Raw genomic sequence first — 22,642 nt, forward strand, 5'->3', positions numbered from 1 at the left:
CGCTTACTAAAAATAGCCGAGGGCTGCTTCCGGAGTAAAAAGCTCGGCGGCGGAAACGGGCGCATCCACCAGATTCGGCATGGATGTGATACAGACACTTCCATGAAGGGTTTCATATCGTCCAGCACTCAGTATGACATATATGCAAATCTACATCACCTTGTCAATGACAATAGCGAGTATTCAGACGAATACGAGATACGAATGCGATTCATACAAATACGAGAGACAATAACGAGAGAGACAGTGTTATCACTTCAAAAAGCACCGAGCCAACAGAAAGATTGGGCTCGATATATGCAAATAGCGTTACAATGACTCCTCTCTTTGCAACAAATGAGGTGCAGGGTTCTGCAAGGTCTGCCCAAGCAAAAACATCGTGCTTTTCGCCCTGCGATCAGTGCTGCGTGGTGCCTCCGTGTTCTAGAACCGCTCGCCACAGATCCCGTCAACGTCTGAGAACCGCTCGCCACGGATCCCGTCAACGTCTGAGTATCGCTCGCCACAGATCTCGTCAACGTCTGAGAACCGCTCGCCACAGATCTCGTCAACGTCTGAGAACCGCTCGCCGCGGATCTCGTCAACGTCTGAGAACCGCTCGCCACAGATCCCGTCAACGTCTGAGTCGACGATGGCCGAAGTCGTATCGTGTACTTGTGTTGTTCTTGGCTCTGAGATCCATTTCAGAGTGTGTTCGAACGTTTCCACAGAGCCCATGTTCTGACTATGTAAATGCGCGTCGTTGGCTGATTCTGAGCGTTAACCAGTACGAGCTTGACAGCCCACCAGACTGTATCCCATGACTGTTGGCGGCATCGGTGTCCTTCCAGCTCCATACCACTACGCGGATGCAACACCGCTTGCATTGAAACGAACACCATCACCATGCGTTTCCTGGCCCATCTCTGATAGGAAAAATCATCACCCTAAGCTTTTTCGCTTTTGGCTTTGATTTAATGGTCCCTCTTCTCAACCATTTACGATCCACATCGGATTGGCCTTCTTGCCGATGCAATCTTACGAAAATCCCACTTACGAAACGCCCATTTTATTATCTAGCACATACAACAGCGGTATAGCAGAGGAGCGCCACCAAAAAGTGGGGTGTTGTATGGTGCCCTGCAGCCTCGCCGTGCTGCATAGCCGCCGGGTGCTCCCCTGCGAAAGGTCACCGGGTCACCAGACAAACTGACCCACCAGACTCGCCAACTTCAGAAGTCAGTCCCGGGAACATTCGACCGTCAGGCAGCCAAGCACGCCAGTTAACATTCCGCAAATACCACAGCAAACGGCTCTACAGTATCGGGAAGCGTCTCTGTCCCAGAAGTGATTTGGCCGTCGCTCACGCGTTTGTGAGTCCTTCACTATTGGTGCATGCTATGGTTTATAGCGCAAGGTGGAGCTGACATTCGAAATAAACGAGCGCGTAAAACCTCCGACATGAAACTTAAGGAGTCCGTGTAAGCCCTCCGGCCATCGCCTTCAACTTCCCGCAAATGCCCCCCCCCCTTCCCCCCGCCCTCCCCGCCAACACACCCTGCCGTCGCTGGCCACACCCGTGCCGCGGGCCGCCCGGCCTGCACGTACCGCTGATGACGTGCACCTGCACGTGGGCGTGCGCGGCACTGGCAGGCGCGCACGTGTACGTGCCCGAGTCCTGCCTGCCGGCGCTGCGAATCTCCAGGCGGGAGGTGACGTACTCGGCGGAGGTCTCGGTCACCCAGCGCTCCGGGCCGAGCGGCGCGCCGTCCAGCAGCCACGTCACGTTCGCTGAAACACGTGCGGCAGTGTCCGCTGAAACCGGGGCTATCGCGTCCGCTGAAACCGGGGCTATTGCGTCCACTGAAACCGGGGCGATCGCGTCCGTTGAAACCGGGGCTATCGCGTCCGCTGAAACCGGGGCTATCGCGTCCGCTGAAACCGGGGCTATCGCGTCCGCTGAAACCGGGGCTATCGCGTCCGCTGAAACCGGGGCTATCGCGTCCGTTGAAACCGGGGCTATCGCGTCCGCTGAAACCGGGGCTATCGCGTCCGCTGAAACCGGGGCTATCGCGTCCGCTGAAACCGGGGCTATCGCGTCCGCTGAAACCGGGGCTATCGCGTCCGTTGAAACCGGGGCTATCGCGTCCGCTGAAACCGGGGCTATCGCGTCCGCTGAAACCGGGGCTATCGCGTCCGCTGAAACCGGGGCTATCGCGTCAGCTTTGACCGCTGAAAAGCGCGGCACGGCTTCTGTTGTCCGCTGAAACACATCCCAGCTCCGTCCGCTTAAACACGCCAGCTGACAAGAACGAGTCAGCTGAAACACGTTAGCTGAGACCGGTGTCCGCTGGAACACGTTAGCTGAGGTTGGAGTCCGCTGAAACGTGTTGGCTGAGGCTGGAGTCCGCTGAAACACTTAAGCTGAGGCTGGAGTCCGCTGAAACACTTCAGCTGAGGCTGGAGTCCGCTGAAACACTTCAGCTGAGGCTGGAGTCCGCTGAAACACGTCAGCTGAAGCTGGAGTCCGCTGAAACACTTCAGCTGAGGTTGGAGTCCGCTGAAACGTGTTGGCTGAGGCTGGAGTCCGCCGAAACACTTAAGCTGAGGCTGGAGTCCGCTGAAACACTTAAGCTGAGGATGGAGTCCGCTGAAACACTTCAGCTGAGGCAAGAATCCGCTGAAACACGTCAGCTGAAGCTGGAGTCCGCTGAAATACTTCAGCTGAGGTATTTCAGGTAAGCTGGAGCACGGAGCCACAGCACTGTCGCCGGAACAGGGCGAAGCTCGCTCCGAGTGATGCCAGCTAAAATGCGGAATTACCCACAAAAAGCCACCTATGAAGCATTGCTATGTACCTACAAAAGTAACCATAAGTCGTATAGATTAAGTCAGAGAGCTCTTCGTAGAGTGCAAGAGCTGATAAATGTGTCTGATGCAGCTCAGGTTCTTCGATTTGTTCAAGAACATGACATCTATTTTCAACTGTGCGTAAAGCGGAATCATTGATAAGGTTCACACAGCGTTCTTCAATTTTATTCAACACACGTATTCAATAACGCTGCGGAACACAATTTGGACAGAAGAAACACATTATGGACGGAAATGTGCGGATCGGGGCAGAAATAAAAACCTAATCCACAGCGTCTTTCTCTGCCCCGTTTCCACCTACCTTCACTTTTTGTCGGCATGTTCACCACACATGTGAGACGAAGCGTGGAGTCTACCTTGGCGTAAACGTGCTGCGGCCCTTGAATTGTGGCAAACGCATCTGGAAATACCAATCAGCATCACGTTGAGACACGCTGCTCTCATACCCGATGTCCGCAGACGGGTCGCGCGTCGAACTCGACGCGTTTCACCAGCATAACTGAGCCGGGAGTGTGGGGGGCGGCGCAGTCGCGGGAGCAGCGGCAGAGTCTGACGGCGCGTGACTGGCGGACTGACCCCACGGGAATTCGACCCGGCGGCGTGACCCTCCATGAGCGCGTGCTCAGTGGTCCGTGGGCGGCGGAGTTCGGGTCCGTCCACAGAGCCGGCCCTAGCACGGGGCAGCTCCGACATTGGCGCTGTCCACGCCGCTCGTTTGAACCGCAGTTACACATTGGCCATGGGTGAGAGCGCGGCCAACGATGCGTGTATATGCGCGGGGAGGCGTGCTTGTTTACAATCATGTTTACTATCAAGCTTTCTTTGTGGATTGCAGCTGGACCAGAATATGTCACTGTCCTATAAGATTTTGACCTAGGATGGCCAACTTGGAGCAGGTGTGAGATTACTCAGAATGGCACGCTGCGTCTCACAATTCCCTTTGTGGTGCACTTTCTGCGATCTGGTCAATGAGCTACAATATCCATACGTAATGTTTTCGACAACAGCGATTCTTAGGAGTGCCGCGTGGCATGCGATATGGCAATACGACTGACGGATGTCTGGCAGGCCCGCAGCGTGAATGCTGAACACCGTTAGGGAGACTCGCAGGTGGGCGGTACTGAGAAAAGCTGGCATGGCAAAGGTACCGGGGTGGACGTCCGCCAATGGCGAACTGTTAGCATAAAGTCGGTTCGACGAAGCTTGGCGCGGTCGCTGTCACACGAACCGTGCTGTATTCTCCACCCACGGCAGAGCTGCTAGCAAGTCATACCTTTGAAACAATCGCTGGATACAGCGGGCAATGCAGGGAAGTACAACAACTTGGGTACATTTCAAGTGATGCGGCACTGGTCGGTCACCCACGGAGTTTTAATATTACGCAAGATATGTATGGCGATATGTCTGAATTATGATGCTACTGAACGACCGAATGACCACCTATAATCACGTATTATGCCCGATGCACACTATTTATGTGCTCTGATTAGACGACACAGTATTACAGGCACGTTACAGGAGCCTCATGATGAAAACTAACGCAGTGTTTAGCTTTATTGTTCCTTTTACACCTTTGGTTTCGTAATTCGCCTGTTCACATATCATGAGCAGCTACGTGAAACATTTCGGCTGTACCTCAGAACAGGAGTCGGCGACCGCTCCCATGACCGAAGTGACCGCGACTGTTATAGCCGCACCCCTGCCACGACTGAGGCCCTCTGCTAACCTCATGGTAGCCTGACGTGCCGGCAGGACATCCGCCGCAGGCAAGAGGCTCGACGAGAGTGCCCTCAGGTGGGGACTGGCCGGTCATCACACAGGGTGCACCTGTTTAATGTTACCGTCACGCACGAAACAGAGTTGGACTTGTTCGCGCTGAGCTGAGAGCGAGAAAGGCAAAACTGATGCAGTCAACAAGGGTAAAGCACGTCAGAATCGGGACTGCTCCCTAGTTGTAGCTATATGCGCAATGAACTCTCACCGAACATGGCACGCGTCCGATTTACGATGTCGCAATAGCCATTTGAGCAGCATCTGAGCAAACCGTTAAAGGAGAAACCACTTCCTGCTCCAATCACATAACTTTTTTGCGGTCGTTAGTGACGTGGATCTCGTCGCAAAACGTGCGATTTCTTACATTACTGGGAGGAGGGAGAAATACACATAGTCATATCCAAGGAACCAGCTGGATAGCCAGGGCGCACGGAGTTCAGGACGAGGCCCTTTGATTCCGAGGCGGCACTGATCTGCGACTGCCGGCTATCATACACAAGCATGCCATAGCTGGCTTGTGAGTGGTGTCCCCGCTTCCTGAAGCTGTCGCGTAGCCCAGTTCTGAATACGTCCTGCGGTCGCCGCTGGCGCTGCTGGCCTGCTTTAGAAGCTTCGCGAGCCACGGTATTCAGGGAGCGAGAAACGGGCGTTAACGAAATTATGATGCGGGAGAGGTTCTGCTTTCCGGCGCGCTTCTTTTTCAAAGCCGGAGGCGGCGTTCATACGTGTAAAGTCAGTACATCAAACAGTGGCTGGATTCGTGTGGAGATTGCGTTACCGCATGCGCGAAGTGACCAGTGACGTGAGAATCTCTAAATCAAACCAAGTTGCGGCGCAGCGTTTTTCAACCTAACTGCAGCGGAGAGAAAAACTGAGAGACGCTGCTTTGAGACAGCGAGGCCAAAGCCACAGATATCATCTTCCAACCGGCAGAGGCGTGGCCAGCTGAAAATGGCGGCAAACAGCACAAGCGAACCAAATGCGAGAGCACAAATAGAAGAAAAGACACCATCAACTTTTGTTACCAAACCAACCATTGCATAGGAAATATAAATGTGGAAGTGACGAACCATACTGCGGGGTAGGGTGCCCCCGCAAGAGGGGGAGACCACGCTAACAATGGTATCAAGCGTCGAGCAAGGCCCGGAAGGGTTTGGGGAGCCCAGGCATAGCCATTTTGAACGTATTGCGGTAGGTAGGGAGCTGCTCGACGTCGTGCTATGCAGCTGTTGAAATTTAACCAGCTGCAACCGAACCATGAGCCGACAAAATCCTCCATGCACAGGCCACTACTGTCTTTCAAGATCTTAACACCCAAGATGAGCCATGTTGCACTCATCACTTGAAAATAGATGGTCGATCGACAGGTTATTGTGAGAAGCGGACCGCAGTGGAAAACATGCTGGTGGAGGCCCAACAGCTGCCGCGACCCTAGGCCCTCAGCTCGAAACCACGTAGAGTCTTCGCCTGACTTGGTAGCGCGTCTACTGGTTTTCACGGTAGAGTAAACCACGAGATTTTATGACCCGCGAGGTCCGCAGCAGGGTCCTAGCATAATAGTCTCGATTTACGAACGCGTACGTCCATTGGTTCCATTCCCGACACAAGACCGGATACCCTCCCTCGCACATGTGATGATTGTGTAAAACACGATGCCGGGGTTTGTCGAATTCAGCAACCCTTACCTCAACGGTCAGCTGCCACGCATGGTGACACGCCGGTCACACGACTCCGAGCGATACTGGAGGCGTTGACCGTGCGCTGTACCCACAAACGTCACGCAAGACTGGGCTGGTAGACAGGCGTCTCCGGCAAAATAGGAGCTCTGATGAATCGGCACCCTAGGTACCCTGATTTCTCGCTGTATGTACACCGTGAATAGTATGTGTACCGGGCGACAGGTCCGACGATACGCTTTCGAGGGGCGCTTCTCTATGAGCCGGCCACTGGATGTTTACCCTCACGCTTCGGCCACGCAATGAAAGCCGAATCAGTAGCAGGTACGGGCGATATTTGCGCTAAGCACCAATCAGCATGGAGCAATCAGCTGATTAAAACATGCTTTGATATGACCACTCCGCGAGCATATGAACAATGACATTCACCAGAGGAGGGGGGCATCACCAAAGACAGCAACCATTCTTCAATGGAGTAGTGCAGGATGGCCGTTCCATCTTTCAAGAACGTTGTTGCAGGCATTGTTTCAGTGTCTAGTCGCACCACATCGTATGCACATCAAGCCTTTAGAAAATGCTCTCTCAGTCACACAACCTGATGTGCACTGCACATTGTAATGCCACGCTTCTCGGCCGCATTGCGGCGCTAGCTTACCGACCACTCGCAGGTAAAAGGCCAGAGACAGCTTGGGCTCCGTGTTGACTTGACATTCGTAAACACCGGAATCTCTTGCCTGCGAGAAAGAGGATGGTCGTCATTATCCACCCATACATGGATTTAGTTTCAAGGCTGAGCACTGGAAAGTTTCTATCTAGCAGAGTTACGCCAAAAGCCAACATGGTTCATGACCCGGTGAGAACGGATATACAACGTCGCGTGAAATCACGTCCACCGGACAAATAGAACATGCAACTAATCTTTCATGCCATAAAAAAGCTGGTGTTCTTGGAATCAAATCTCTTCAAAACTTGTCGGTTTACAAACAGAATATTGCCGAGCACACAGAATATTGCCATTCTGCAATATTGCCGCTCGTATACCAGTGGAGTAGCAGTTAAAGCTATCGCGATAAACCGGAAGATGACGTCATAGATCCGAGCTTTCAGTTATACCCACTAAAAGCTGACAAACGGACTGGTTGAACGCGGGTTAAGCATATCGAAAGAGCAAAGAAAATAACTCCCTAAAGCTTCTACACAACTAAATTACAGGTGGCATAGTGCCTAACACATAGACGTCTGAGTGGGTGGAAAATAAGGTGGAAATTGATGGTGCCATAGTGCCATAGATACGCATGAATCCAAGTGCGGGGACACTAATGTACACAATCGAAGAAGCGAAGATGAAGATGAAGCGAAGATGTGCAGACTATTTCGCGCTGACTATTCCAAGGTTACCCAGGCGTCCATAACACCCTAATAACACCATTAAAATCGTTCAATTCCACTGGTCATGCGGCGTTCAAGGCAAACAAATATATAATTGTCGAATCGTTAGATGTGACGTCGTGAGCGCGATTTTCAGATATAGCGGTTGCCAAACGGCCCTCAATCAATGCTGTGCAGGACATTCCGAATTCTAATACAAATAACGTCCTATTCTAAATAATAATAGGTTGCACCTTCTTAGTTATTTAGGAAATACGACATGCATTTGAATAATTTAGGACAGCACTACAACCGGGTATATGAATACAAGTAAGCACCCTTAACTCATCGATAAATATGCAAGAACACCACGAGAAAGAGCCGAACACGAGCACCTACCGAAATTTGGTTTAACACACATCCAACACCGCCCCGGGCCACCCCTCGTCACGTCGAAGAACTTCAAATGAGTGCTGTCACACACGTTTCATGATGCAATAAAAAATAACATATTGGGAAGCATATTTACTAAATAGAGAGACTTTTTTGCCTCCAGCAGTTTTTCCATTTAAAAGTATACCAATGGGTATAACTGAGCTTATTTCATCAACTCTTACGCTTGCTCCAATATCTTCAAAGGCGGGATATTTCCTTTGAGACAGAATGATGCACCCATCATGCATGTGGGTGGTGAGGCGGACTTGCCGAACAAAGGGAAAACTTTGCAAAGAAAATCTCACGCTTAGTTACGACCAAATGCGGAAAACGGCCAACTGTGGAACCGCGGCGATATTTAATCTTCAATACGATCGATCCTGCGATACGATCCTTAAATGGCCCTGGATACGATGCAATCCGATCCACTATAACACGATTTTATCGCATGCAACACACCCATGTCGGTCTGTTCCAGGAAGCATCCCAAGTACGCCCGGTAAACAGGCCTTGATTGTTTGCTTCCGACCATTGATCGACGCATGCCTGTACTGGTGGACACGGACCTGCGCGTACTTGACGAGCAGAGTCCAGTTGGCTTCCTACTAGTGATCGACACGTGCCTATACTGGTGGACACGGACCTGCGCGTACTTGACGAGCAGAGTCCAGTTGGCTTCCTACTAGTGATCGACACGTGCCTATACTGGTGGACACGGACCTGCGCGTTCTTGACGAGCAGAGTCCAGTTGGCTTCCGACCAGTGATCGACATGTGCCTATACTGGTGGACACGGACCTGCGCGTACTTGACGAGCAGAGTCCAGTTGGCTTCCGACCAGTGATCGACATGTGCCTATACTGGTGGACACGGACCTGCGCGTACTTGACAGGCAGAGTCCAGTTGGCTTCCGACCAGTGTTCGACGCATGCTTATACTGGTGGACACGGACCTGCGCGTATTTGACGAGCAGAGTCCAGTTGGCCGATCCCTCCGTGTGGGCAGCCTGGTAGCGGGCGTCAGACGTGTAGGTGAAGATGTCCGTGGTCAGGATGTGCAAGTCCCGCTTCCTGATCCAAGACACCTGAAGCAGGATCCACGCCAGATTTGGGTTTGGTAAGACTCGAGCGGATGGGTGTTGGGAACCTGACAAGCAAGGCAGTTTTCGTACTATCCTGCCATCCCTATACTGCTTCGCTGCTTCCCTTTTCCCTCGTCTTCCGCTTTTCCCGACCGTCCTCGTTGCCCTCACATGGGTGCAGGAAAAGGGAAAGGTGTGGGGGAGGGGGCAAGTGGGCTAAGGTCCCTCACTTTTTAGTATGGGTGGGCCAGCAATGTGAACAGCCCCCCCCCCCCCCTCCCTCACCGCTCATACTTTTCAGGATTTATCTGCGCTTAGCTTACTTTGTGTTATCTGAAGGATGCATGCCGATTTACTTGATATAAGCAGGAAATGCCTTCAGCTGCTGGTTTTCTGGCAATATGAGTGTAGAGTTCTTATGCTGAGTTATCAACCTTCAGCGTATTAGAAGCCGCTGCCTAATAGTTATGAACGTTATAGTGCAAACACATCGTCCAAGCTCGTCATGTCGAGCTGATATTCGGGGTGGGTCATCCCGCCCTTCCGACTGAGCCCCCTGTGTTTCGTACAGCCCTTAGCGTAAGAATCGTGTATCGGTTATTAGGATGTGGAAGTTTGAATAATGTTTTATTTTTGACATATTTTTCGAGTCAGTGTTTACACAGATTCGGACCTTTTTTGGATTCAAGTGTTTTGGTTTCAAGTATATTTATTTATAAGCCTCGCTCAACCTTCTTCACTAATGGTGATAATACACGGTTTGTGTCTAATGTCCACCCTTGCCGATATTACGAGCGCTTGCTCCATAACGCCCTTTTACAAGAACCTCCTGGTGTACTGGATGTCGAAAACTCAGCATAAGGACTGAGTTCGACGCCCACCCGCTATCTTCCTCAACACGTACTGGACAGCATTGCTTCACATCGTAAATAGCAACCTCACTTGCTGACATATACAGCGGGCAAATAGATACGTATTGGAATACATCTCAGCATCCTTTAGAGGCCAAGGCCACGTTTTGTCTGTAGCCTCGGTTCCATTTGTCTGCCCGCTAGTTTTTCCAGAACAGGTTCACGATGTTCAAGATGGCTATATATGCCGGTTCAGCCAGTCCACCAGTCATCTTCTCAATACAAACTTAACAGCATTGCTTCATATTGTAAATGGCAGCATTATTTGCAGTTGCTTGGTACTTGCAGCGCGTGGTACTGCGCTGTTTTGTTCATAGCGCGTTGATGCCGGCATCTGGGGCAATGTTGCCGGTATGTATGGAAGGAGATGGCTGGGGGACCGGGTAAATCGGCCGTATATTCAAAGTCCCATTCACGATTGGCATTACCCGGTATTTCAGAAAGCCCGATATCTCACATTATATCGGTGTACATTTTAAAATTGACAGCGTCCACCAGGGGCGGATGTTTCCCACAGGCACCGTTGTTGCGCTATTTGCCTGACGGGTGTAATACAATGCACGATGGATACGCCATAGGCGTTTGGCGTAGTCCGGCATTTCAGGTAAAAGCAGGCATTTCGTATGATAGCGGTGTTTCATGATCCCAATCATGGATATGTTTGTTAAACATTGTATGAAGCTTCAGAACGCTATTGGGCGTTCCAAGCCAATCAGGACCAAGCCGAGTGGAGCTTGTGTGTTATGGCCGTCTTATGTTTGACGTTCGATCGTATAATCAGTACAGTGTATCGTGCTTTCGCCTCACAGAATAGTATCAGCTGCACTAATTCTTCATACGTCGGCCAAGTGGTACGTACTCCACACTCGTAAGCGCATTATTCATTCAGAGGGAGCCTCCAGGGGAAAGCCGGCATGCCCGAGCACGTGCCCGCAGCTGCCGCGGCCACCAGCAAAAGTCATTCGTTTGCACTTCGTGAACAGTTCTCGTTCCAGGAACGCGTGATTTCTTTAGGATCGCGTTTCGCGCAGGGACGAAACAGAGCAATGTCATGTGCTGCAAGCGACGTGCAGCGCGCGTAATGTGCTCGTCCAAGCGCCGCAATGCCGTATGCTGTCTCGAAAAGTCGATTGCGACAAACGGGGAAGTTTGTTGACCACACACACAAGCAAAATTTTGGAAGACATTCGTCGCCTTTTGATTAGGTCTTCAAGTGGTATTTGTGTTCAGTCACGACCAAGGTGTTGGTAATTTGAGAAGGTAGAAGAAATTATTCTTTCTTTTCCTTTTCATATCTTATCTTATTTTGTAATTTCTTTCGTTCAGCCGGAACTTTGCTATAGAAGGACTGTTCAAGACTGACGTTTTGCCCAGTTCGGCATATAACTTCATAAAAATCGAACTGGCGCTTTGCCCAGTTAGACGTATAACGTATATAACTGCAGGAGAAGGTCCGAGGAAGCTTTTCTGTGTTATCTGATGCTCTGACGCGGCCTCGCGTTGTAGCTGTGGGGACCCTCTCGTCGGCTTCAAACTGGCATCTGCCGGGTCAAACAATCAGTCGTCTCTGGGACTCAGTCCCAAATACCTGCCACGTGCCGGAATCGGGCGTCTAAACCGCCGGGGCACGGCTGTGGGAGCAGTCATAAAAATAAACGTATGATGTGATCAACGTGGCGATTGTTGATTACCGATTCGCGGACTTGAAACAGCTCAGGTGGGCGTATCTCAAAGAAGGGCTTTCATTCTGTGACCATTTGTCTTTTCCAGAGAAGCAACCGATTATGGGTTTTTTATCACATTGTTTTTGGCGGGGAGGCTTTAAGGCATTCGACTTGGTTTCTGTCTAAAATGTTGCGACAAAAACTTATTTCCAGAAAAATAGTCGGGGACATCCAGGCATATGAGAAATTTGGGGCACTATGGACCACGGATTAGATTCTAGAATTCTGTCCAGCGTTATCCAAGGCCATATCTCAGCACATGGACACGTACCCGGGTGGAAGGGTTAATACAACGCCGCTCGGGTGCGTGTGTGTGCGTGTGTGGGGATCAGTTTGACCCCTAAGATCTAAAAAACTAAGGGAAATAAAGACGAAAGATTCATCGGATAAATTGGCCTGTACGTGAACTCACTTATTTTCAATTTTGAGCCCCGTGGATCAACACGTTTTGGTCAAATCAGATCAAACAAGATCAAACTCCAGATCGGTGTCCGAAATCGCCTCAGAGCTCCTTATGCAACCGCCTTTAACATGTGTACTTTTAATAAGTAAAAGGTCACTGGTGTTTAGTTCAGGTCATAGGCGTAGGAACGTTTCAAAAAGTGGGGGGCCAAGCTCGGGGTGCACCTCAGAAACTTTTCCTGGAAAGCGAGCCCGATGACCGGGAGGGGGGGGGGGGGGGGGTAGGGATGGAGTCTGTTATCGCTCTTTATTCAAAGATCATGGTTGCTATGCTAGATATGCAGCTAGAGCTGTTTCTCACTGATGCACAATCTTGCCTATTCGACTCATGTGTCATTTGGCAAATAAGTCTATCCGGCTTCCCAAGATTATTCGTCCATTTTAAAACTGCCTTTCCTGGGGAGGCGGAATTCCACGGGTTGGTATTTTGGGTCATTGAGGAAGCATCTGCCTCCGCAGTGTAGACGCCAAATTACGGCATGGATATGGGCTGGTAAGAATTTTGAAAGTGGATCGATAGCTCTCAGTGCGACAGTTTTTTCACGCGCATTCATTTCGTTGGCTGCTTTCAAGGGACTTGTAGCAGCATTTTAGGCGGACAAAAATTCGGGAGCTTGAAAATGCCAGACACAATGCGACAAAAGTCATAAGACTGGAGATCCTCTTTTAAGAACCAAGCTACATAACAACGTCCATCTGTCATATGTTCCCTATCGGGGCCCTGCTCCTGTCTGCCGCCGATGACCACTGCCGTGGCCTGGATGTCTTCCGCATGACTGACTGCGAACTGATTGTATGGCTGCTTTGTTGCATACTTTTGGATCAGCTTTACTGCTGCACGATGTATGAAGCAAGTGTTGGACACCTGTAACAGCATCTTTTTCCGAATCATCTTTCCTTAGATCACGCCATCGCAGAAAAATAGCCTTCGGGAAGCTGTCTGCCTTAGGTGTGAATTGGCCCAACGTACACTTCACTGCCCATCATGCAACGTATACGACTCGATCTGCTTTTGTGTATAGGCAGAGGAGTGGCCAGGACCTCGCCAAGGGGAACACAAAGTTGACAAAAGTTTCTTATCTTATGGTGATTCCCCCAAATCCCCGGTTATAGCTTATTTGTTAACAAGCGACACGGTTTTCTTCGTTTTGTTGCTATTTTTACCTCGTAACCAGAACAGAGACCAGGAGCTACCGTGGGCTCAATTCTGTTTGTATTTTGAGGTCAATAAACTGCAGAAATCAGGCGTTGATCGACTGCATGGAATAAATCACCGGCGCTCTTAATTTATAATGATTAGTTGGCTCTTTTTAAACCGATAGAATTCAGAAGCTTTGTCAAAATGTTTTATCTGGTTTTACAGACATTGAGGGGATCGCGAAGGTAGATTGTAGATCGACATGTTTGATCCAAATTTGAAGATGAAAATTTGATTGCAGATCGTGTGGTCAACAATGTGTCTGAACATGGCCAAGCCATATTTGTTTGGAAATATGTGATATAATTCATGTAACGTGTTTTTTAACATGCGCACCCGCAAATCTTAGCAACAAAAACCTCGATACCAGGCGTTGCAGTCTCCATAGTCCGCTGAGCGTTAGCCCAGTAGCTAACTCTTAGCCGTGGCCCACCGGGGGACGAAAATGGTGACGCTTCTGAAATGATTACCTTTAACCACACATCGGCTAGTAAGACAAGTTATGTGACCTAATTTTGAGCATGCGCACTAAAAAATCTTAGAAACACAAGCCTCGACCTCAGGCGTTGCAGTCTCCGTAGGCCGCGCAGCGCCGGCCTAGTAGGTAATATTAAGTTGCGGTTAACGTGTGGACGAAAATGACGACACTTCTGAAAAGTACTCTTCAACGCTTCATGAAATCAGTTCTTACATTTAGAAGGCAGTCTGAGCGCATATTTCACGTGTGCAATTTTAAGGCTGATGAAAAGAACGGATTGACCCTTTAAGCACCGCGAAGTGGGGCTGAAATCTGGTGGTTGAAGTGAAAGAGTGAAGGCAGCATCTCTATTTTTCGTGTTTTTGCAGCTATTTATCTATTTAGAAGACAGATTAACACGGCACCCGCCGCCTGGTGGCACTTGCAGTGGCCGAAGGTTTTAGGTTTTACGGAAGTTGGAAGCCAGATCATCCTTGTTCTTACTCTCGTGGTTGCGGGCGGGCATGTTCAAGCCTTTTGATGTAATTTGTTTCAATTTTGCATTCTGAAAAAAATGAGCGTTCTCACGCAAACATGGCATGGCCTTGCTCGTTTTTAAAGCTCATTTCGAGCCACCCTTTTCAACAATAATGAGACCCCTTATTTCCTTTCGGGCAAGGGGCCTCTTGAGTAGAACACCAGAGGTACATTGCCATTTCCGGTCAAGGGCTGAAGGGCCATTCCGTCCCATCACATCACATTGTTCCCATTCCTAACACGGGAGGATCTCTGACCCACGCAGTTGGCCCCGGATCAGCACAGGAACCCTCATTGACGCAACAACATCCTTGATCACCGCAGGTAGTCCAATAATTGTCACATACGTCCCAGTTCCGTGTTTTCCTGTCTTGTTCAGAGATATTGAGTTCTCCTTGACCGTAGATTATAAATGAATTGGGGTTCCTAATTTGTATTAACATGGCTAACCCATGTTCGTCTTAAAATGCTCAAGATCCTGCCAGAGCTGATTACTAAAAAGAAAGCTGCGTAATATGGCCTTGAACATGCGCGCTCGCAAGTCATAGAAGCAACAGCCTCGACGTCCGGCGTTGCAGTCTCCAGGCCGTGGGGCGTCGCTCTTGCGGCTGTAACACTGGGCGATGGCCAGTGAGCAAACGAAAAACATGACTCATCTGAAAGAAGATGGCTGGTGAACTAGGTAAATCGGCATGCATGTTCAATGTAGTGCAAAAGAAAGCCAAATACAACCTTAATCTGAGAAGTGGGAGGGGGACAGTCAACACTGCCGGGCCCCCACTTTGAAAAGTGGGGGGCCATGGCCCCACTGGCCCCCCTGTTCCTACGCCCATGGTTCAGGTCAGTGAACTTGTTTGACTTCCGGAAGTTCAAAGTGATCAAAAGCCTGCCATAATGTCTTTTTTTAATTTCGCTGAGCGTCAAAGACCATGTTAAGAGTTATGTTTCTAAAACGCCAGAGGTTAACCTGGGTCATTCTATATCAGTGGCCTATTCTCACCATTATTAAGTTCGAATGACACAATCCGTGGCCTCCCGTTGATCAAGAAACACGAAATAAGCATCAAAACTGATATACAAAACAATGTTTCCGGTAAAAACGCAGTTTGGTCTTGACCTTGATTTGACCCTCATACCTGATCCAAGCTCGATGAAATTTGTTGCAACCTTGAAATCAAATTGTATGTCAAAAGCCTCATCAAAGATATACGGCCTCATTTAAACCCCCTAGGAATTGCCTTACCTACCAGTGTCGGCGATCATACAACACAAATATAATTTTCACTGCAAAAGATCGGTTACTTAATTCGCCACAGCTTTGCAAAGTTTAGCATGATTGCACCGCGCTGTTCGAAAGTCACCCCGAAACACCCTTCGGGACAATCTCACCCCATCCGAGGGCGTGTTAACAGTGGAGGCAGATGCCTCATCAATGACCCAAGATACCCATCCACTCGTGGAGTTTTGCTTACCAGTGAAAGGATGCTGAGGCGCATGTCTAACTCTTGGAAAGTGGCAGCTGTTAACCAAATGGTATGACTGAGCGGAGTAAATCAAATTGTGCTCCAGGAAAAACGGCATAAGGTATGCACTGCATAGCAACCAAGACATTCACTCATCTAAAAAGCATTTTATGGATTAACAGTGAACAAATTCTCCCTGCCCCATCCCCCACCCCCACCCCTCACCGACCGCCGGGCTTGCCTCCCCAGTAGAAATCATATAAATGTACCTTGAGTCTAACCCCTCCTAAGATTTTGAAACGTCCCTGCGCCAAGACCCTTACCACCAGATCATGCTGATCCATTCAAATCAAATCAGATTAACTTGCGAGCACCGGAAACGTATGCAATCGCGGTGACGAGCCGATGCAATCGCGATGACGCGCCGACAGTGGGGCTTAACCCTGGCGTGAAAAGAGGCGCCTGCCAGGCTTCTGGAAGCCGCACGAGGGCCGGTGTGGTTTTTCTGCCGCTCGTCGCGTGCGTGCCGCGCTCACCTTCAACAGCGGCATAGGTGCCATTCTACACGCGTTTTACAGCCGCGCGAGCATCGCCTCCTGCCAACCTTGGCGTCCTGAGGAGCCCGCCCGGCTCGTTAGGCCAATCGCGGCGAATCAGGAGCGCGATAAGAGGGGCTTGGCACGTGATGTTGACGCTGGATGTGATGTCCCAAGTCTGCAGCACGCGCGGCACCAATCCCCCTAAATGTGGTTCATAAACATGACATAACTTGCTTCAGGAGCACATGGCCAAATACCAGCAGGCCGCCAACACTGAAGCCGTCTGCGTGATTTGCGAAATTGATATGGAGACATCGCGTGGTAATTTATCCTAATGACCGCAGCACCCAACTACCACACCGGCGTGGACGAAAACTTAGCAGCACGCAAGCACTCTGAGGCTGATCAGTGGCAGCAGCAAAAGAGGACACTGGGCGCTGTTTGCTGGCTACGGGGGGGGGGGGGAAGATAGGCACTAACGCAAGACCGCGTCTTCCCCGCCTTACACACACCTGAGGCGGCACGCGGTCCACACACGCGGTCACACGCGTCCACGTGATCCGGATGTGCGTCGCGAACGCCACGACGACGGCAGACCAATGCATCGGCATTTCGTACCGACTTCACTGCACGTCGGATATGGTTCACGCTAACGCTCTCTTCCCCGGCTGATACTTCGGGTGCATCACATACATTCGCAAATCACTGCATAAGCCAAACTCACTTGCAATGATGCTGGTTTAGAAATTTGATCTCAAGGTGATCAAGTGGTCCTTGTTTTGAAATACTTGGCTGATTGCGTTGAGGTTCGATATCCGAACGGCGTGGAGAGTACCCTTGACTTAAGTGATGTCTGAATAGCTCAGCCCAACGCTGCCTGCGCGACTTGACGTCACGCTCGGCAGACCGCGACCCGTGTCCAAGGTCACGCTTGTGGGCTCGATCTTTCCATCAGCGAATTTGTCAGGATCCAGTCCAATCCAATCTACCAATTTAAAATCTGATCGCGCCATAAATCTGCCCTTCTCACGGGCCCCGCTCCAATCCATCAAAGCAAAACGATTTTCTTACGTAACGCATCTAAATCCATCACGCCTCAGCTAAGCAGCTAAACATGAAGTGTCAAACGGGCCACACATGAGTACATCACCCGTTGAGCCCTTCCATCCGCTCCAGTTGGCTTACGATCACTGTCTTCTGCATCCAAAAGAAACCATCTGTCTTCGTTTGGTGATTTCCCCATACCTCCCTATCGAATACATGACCTATGCCTAAAACCGTGAGTTTATCCAGCGCGCGTAGAACTCTATCGAGGACAGTAGCCAAGCCACATTCAAGCATCGTGCGCTCAGACAAACAGAGGGTGGGTAATGTCGCACACCTCCGCCATGTCAACATGGTCAGAGGCGCGGTAATGACATCGCGAAACCCATTCGCAGAGCAGAGCTGTGTCGATGACCAACAACTAGGAAAGCACACGCACATGTTCTTCGCCGTGAGTATCACTGTTGCTTTGTCATGAGGAAGTCCGGTCAGAGAGATATGTTATGACATTCAACATGAATCACTTCGAAGAGGAGCATGAATGGAGTGTCCGGCTAAGCGAGGCCATGCGACCCTATTCGGTCCCGCTTAATCACCGCTACTTTGTCTTGAGAGGGCGCTTTTACGAAGGCCTTGTTTGTCTCTTCTGTCGTGGATAGGCCTTACGAGAAGCACTCAGGAGCCACACCCACTGGCCATGATGGCAGCTGTAACGATGTTTACAGCATGGCACGCGCGTTGTTACGAGCAAGGCCTCCGGACGGGCGGATCTTAACGTCAAGCCACCGAAAATGTCGTGGACTCGTCGGCCCAGTTCGTAGACAAACAAAAAGAATACAAAAGCAAAATGTAAAAAAGCGAACAAAAATGTCCGAAGAGCTGAAAATCTTAAAGAACAAGATACCAAAAGTGACAAAAATAGAATCGGACATTCAATTCAGACGATCGCACATTCGACAAGCATAAACGTCTAATCGGGTTATATGATGGATGCACAAAACGTAGATGCTGGTATAATCTCATGGGTCAAATACTTGGGTTATAGGGACCATCCGGACAAAAGAGGCCTGGTGCAGTCTCAGCTACTCTTGCCTTACCACAATGTCTTCTTTCCCAAAACGGACAGGGATTGGCATGAAATGTATCGAAATGTCGTCTTTAATGACGTAAAACAATTCACAGCTCTTTATCCCACGTGAGAGCACCTGTGTATTTACGTACAGTACAGTGATCATTTCTTTCAAATTTGCTCTTGTATCACGCCGTTCTTGCGCGTTACAATGCTCTCAATGTCATAGCCTGTTCCAGTATTTGTAGTGTAAATACACGAATTAATGACGGAATAAATAAAAGCAACTTTTGTGTACCAAAACAGTACCCGAAATGTCAACTGTATGCTGCAGATTGTCAATGCTGAACAGAAAAGCAAGGCAGACTACGCTTAAACGCAATACTTATAGCAGATGCCTCTTTGAATCCCGCTTTCGCCCGGACACGTCATTTGAAATCGCTGTCTAGATCTGTGACGTGACATCACCGAGGTCCAAAAACTTCAGAGTCGAAAATTTATGTGGCATATGGTGCTGAAAGATTCATGGTGAGTTGACCCAGCGGATCTGCGGCTACGTCGAAAAATGGCGTGGCGAAGCTGATACCAATCTGCCGTCAATGGCAGTGCCAGTCTTTCGGGGCCACAAAACTGGTGGGCTGAGGCTGACTGGTGCTCTGGGGGGGGGGGGGGGGGGCTGTTGGATACCATCAGGCTATCACGATAAACGTGATTATCCAATAAACAACACGTACAGATGACAGCTGATATAGTTGTGAGTTCTACATTCCTGAATGCAACTCTAATCGACTAAGCCATCGACCATACGTAGCCAATCCGTCTTGATAGCGCAGTTGACTAGAGTGCCCACCTTCCTATGTCCCCCCTCCCCCCCGTAGCGGGATGGGTTCGAGTCGCTCTGAGCGCCCGATGTTTGTCCTTGATAGATATGGCCCGCGGCCGGTGGCAGCGGTCGCACTGAAAGTCAAGCGACGTGAGAGGGTGGGGCAGACCGTAGCGAACATTGCGGCACGTTAAACTTTCGCCTCCAACTTCTGTAGTTGACCGGGTATTGCAAGATCGGATGGTAGCGATCAGAGCTCACACAAGCACCGCTTTGCATGAGCTCTGATCTAAAAATCTACCCATTCGAAAGGTTCGGATTGAATCTTTAAAAAAAACAAGTTGCTAGCACAACTAGCTTTCATTCTCCTGCGCGTTTATTGCGTCTTTACTTCCTTGTTCTGAGGTCCCCGAAAAAAAAAATGCAACAGCCATCGCCGACACTGGCCTGAGGCGTTCCAAGACTTTACGCCGCCCGTATCTCGAGCAGTCCCGCGCCGCTGCCGCCTGACCTCGTGACTCGCCTCGACCCAGGGGCCGGGCTCGTCCTCGCCTGGACGCCGCACTGAGAGCCTGATCAGCACGGAATGTTGTGTCTGCGCTCCCTGACCCCGAACAAACGGACTCCCAGCACACTCGGCCCCGCCGATCAATGGGCTGGAAGCCTGATGTGGCAGCCGGAAAGGTTAATGCGATGCGGTACAGCCTAGCGGACTAGGGGTCGGCAACAATTTCTGTCGTCCGGCAGCCACGTGACGACGACACACAATCATACGGTCATGGCAGCAAAAGTCTCGTGATCACACGACCCAACAGGGAACTCCTCATGAATTCGTGATCAGTCTCGCTCGCGCCACCCTTACAAGCTTCAGAACTGTTGCGGCATAGAAGGCAGGCAAGAGGTGGCTTGGGTCGGACGACACGACGTTTTGCTGTCTACGTCAGACGGATGTGACCTTTGGTCAATATACATGATTTCCTCAAACAGATGATGCGTCTTTCAACTGGATGGCACGTCTGGTCGTCGTTAATCAAATTAAATTGTTTCGCAAAAAAGAGTACTTAAATGGTTCTGAAGTGCATCGCATTCTATGACCAAGCAATCGCGTGCTTCAATGCTATATTTCAATCCGTCTTCCGAAGCCTGCACTACCCGGTCTGTCACGTTGGAGCAATCCCAGCCCTTGGCTCGGCGTCCCCGCAGCGAGCGGCATTCCCGCGGGCCACCGGCCGGGTCACCGGGTCACCTGTGCCGCGGAGGCGCGCGCCCTGAGCAGCGCCGACCCTCGGCGCCGGCGCCGGCGCTCGTCGCTCACCGCCCTGTCGCCGAGCTCCTGTATATTGCAGAGCAGCCGTGCCGTCTGCCCGGCCGTCACCGTCACATTTGCCGAGCCGGCGTACGTCAGCCGCGGCAGCCGGGCCGCCGCCGTCTCCACCGCCGCCCCGGCCAGGCCGGCTGAAACGGCACACAAGCCGGGTCAGCAGACGACCTGAGACCTGGTGCCCCGCGTCAGGTCAGCAGACGACATGAGACCTGGTGCCGTGCGTCAGGTCAGCAGACGACCTGGGACCTGGTGCCGCGTGTCAGGTCAGCAGACGACCTGAGACCTGGTGCTGCGCTTCAGTTCAGCAGACGACCTGAGACCTGGTGCCGTGCGTCAGGTCAGCAGACGACCTGGGACCTGGTGCCGCGTGTCAGGTCAGCAGACGACCTGAGACCTGGTGCCGCGCTTCAGGTCAGCCCGGCTGAGGTTGGGCATGGGTCTGGTCTGGTCGCCTGAAATATATCACCGCGAATCGGATCAAGGTGACTGAAGTGGAGCGCAGGTCATGTCAGACTCACTGAAGCAGAGAAAGCCGAGGACGTGACCTGCAGACATAAGGCGGGCTACCTGAGACAGGCTACGGGGGTGTCAAAGACCAGGTCAGGCTAGCTGAGGCAGGCTACAGGGGTGTCAAAGACCAGGTCAGGCTAGTGAGACAGGCTACAGGGATGTCAAAGACCAGGTCAGGCTAGCTGCAATTAAACACCAGGATCGTCAATAGTTGTGGTTAGCAGCGCAGCCTTCACAGATATGCAGGCGGTCAGACTCGCTGAGTCACGGCCATGCCAGCGCATACAGGCATCGGTATCTGACTAGCCTGGACTGCGGCCAAAGTCACGTAGGACGTAGAGTGCAGAAGAAGACGTAAAACAATATCTCGTAGAGATGTACAGAAGTAATACCATGCACTACATTTAGGCCTGGGTGTCATCAGGGTTTGATGTTACCTCGCTAATTTAGCTAATTTGGCTACTAACTTCTATCCTAGTTCCTTTTAACTGATTTTTTATGACATTTAGGCAAGGGTTTATTGGGCTGTGTGGGCACCATTTTAATGGCATACCTACTACATGATTATAGCTTTATTATCCCACATTATCTCCCGTTTTCTCCCTACGAGCAAGCGTTACACTTAGGCATAAGCCTCAACAGATTTGATGCATCCCCGTGTTCTTATGATTTAAAAAATGAACACTGCGTGAGTACAGCTTAGTCGCAAACCTCTCGCAGAATCCGAGCAGCGTTGTTGTATGCTGTCTCTCGTTCCTTAGTGAGGAGTGCAGCGACTTTTATCAGGATTTTGTCGGCAGATAATGACATTAAAACATGACGCTTTGCATCACGGTGAACCAGGACGGTCACGCACCTGGCCACCTTTTCGCGAGTGTGGAGCAGTCGCCCAGTAATGCAAAGCAGGCTGGCACATGGTGGGCATACATTTTGTACATGCCGGCTATGTGCTGTGCAGTTGCACGGTGCTCTTCTTTCGTAAGCCCGCCCGGCGGACTGTACGTCAGCATAAGACTATCATCCATGGGCAGTGAGGTGGATGATCTGATGCATGAAGAGATACGCGCGTTCGCAAACGGCTCATCCCGAAAGCTCTGATCCAACTGACGACTTTCGACAACGGCTCCCCCTGTAGCGCTGGTCCCACCGGCGACATTCGACGACGGATCGTCTTTACAACTCTGATCCAACTAATGACATTCGACAACGACTCGTCCCTACAGCTCCAGTTCAACCGACAACAATCGACTTCGAAGCGTGACTTTCAAATAGGTGGCATGTATGCAGATTGGATGTAGATAGGCCTCATGTATGTAGATTGGAAAATGATAAGTAGGTTGGCGACACGACACTTTTTGTAGCTTTCTCAGTGCGAAGACGGACGTCGCTGGATACGTTT

The 22,642-nt window shown here is 50.6% G+C and overlaps 1 protein-coding gene across 1 annotated transcript; it reads right to left on the reverse strand.

Annotated features, from left to right (window-relative positions):
* Positions 1 to 1,041: 1,041 nt before the first annotated feature.
* LOC119102269 (zwei Ig domain protein zig-8) lies at positions 1,042 to 21,288 on the reverse strand. The gene is made up of 7 exons (XM_037225638.1): positions 21,252 to 21,288; positions 20,725 to 20,864; positions 9,054 to 9,185; positions 6,955 to 7,033; positions 3,152 to 3,250; positions 1,588 to 1,770; positions 1,042 to 1,158 (listed from the first exon to the last, which is right to left on the reverse strand). Exons 1-7 carry the CDS (start codon positions 21,286 to 21,288, stop codon positions 1,052 to 1,054), a joined length of 777 nt encoding a protein of 258 aa, XP_037081533.1. The 3' UTR covers positions 1,042 to 1,051.
* Positions 21,289 to 22,642: the final 1,354 nt, after the last annotated feature.

This window comes from Pollicipes pollicipes, unplaced genomic scaffold (assembly GCF_011947565.3).
Source record: "Pollicipes pollicipes isolate AB1234 unplaced genomic scaffold, Ppol_2.1 Scaffold_5724;HRSCAF=6776_pilon_pilon_pilon, whole genome shotgun sequence".
In the NCBI taxonomy this organism is placed as follows: Eukaryota; Metazoa; Arthropoda; class Thecostraca; order Pollicipedomorpha; family Pollicipedidae; genus Pollicipes; species Pollicipes pollicipes.

What these genes read in the sequence shown, in the direction of transcription:
- LOC119102269 (XM_037225638.1), bottom strand. Translation starts at nt 21,288, where the DNA reads ATGTCTGCAGGTCACGTCCTCGGCTTTCTCTGCTTCA. An exon ending in AGGAGCTCGGCGACAGGGCG is followed by an intron (nt 9,186 to 20,724) that starts GTGAGCGACGAG and finishes ATCCTGCTTCAG; the next exon opens with GTGTCTTGGATCAGGAAGCG. An exon ending in CTTTTACCTGCGAGTGGTCG is followed by an intron (nt 3,251 to 6,954) that starts GTAAGCTAGCGC and finishes TGGTATTTCCAG; the next exon opens with ATGCGTTTGCCACAATTCAA.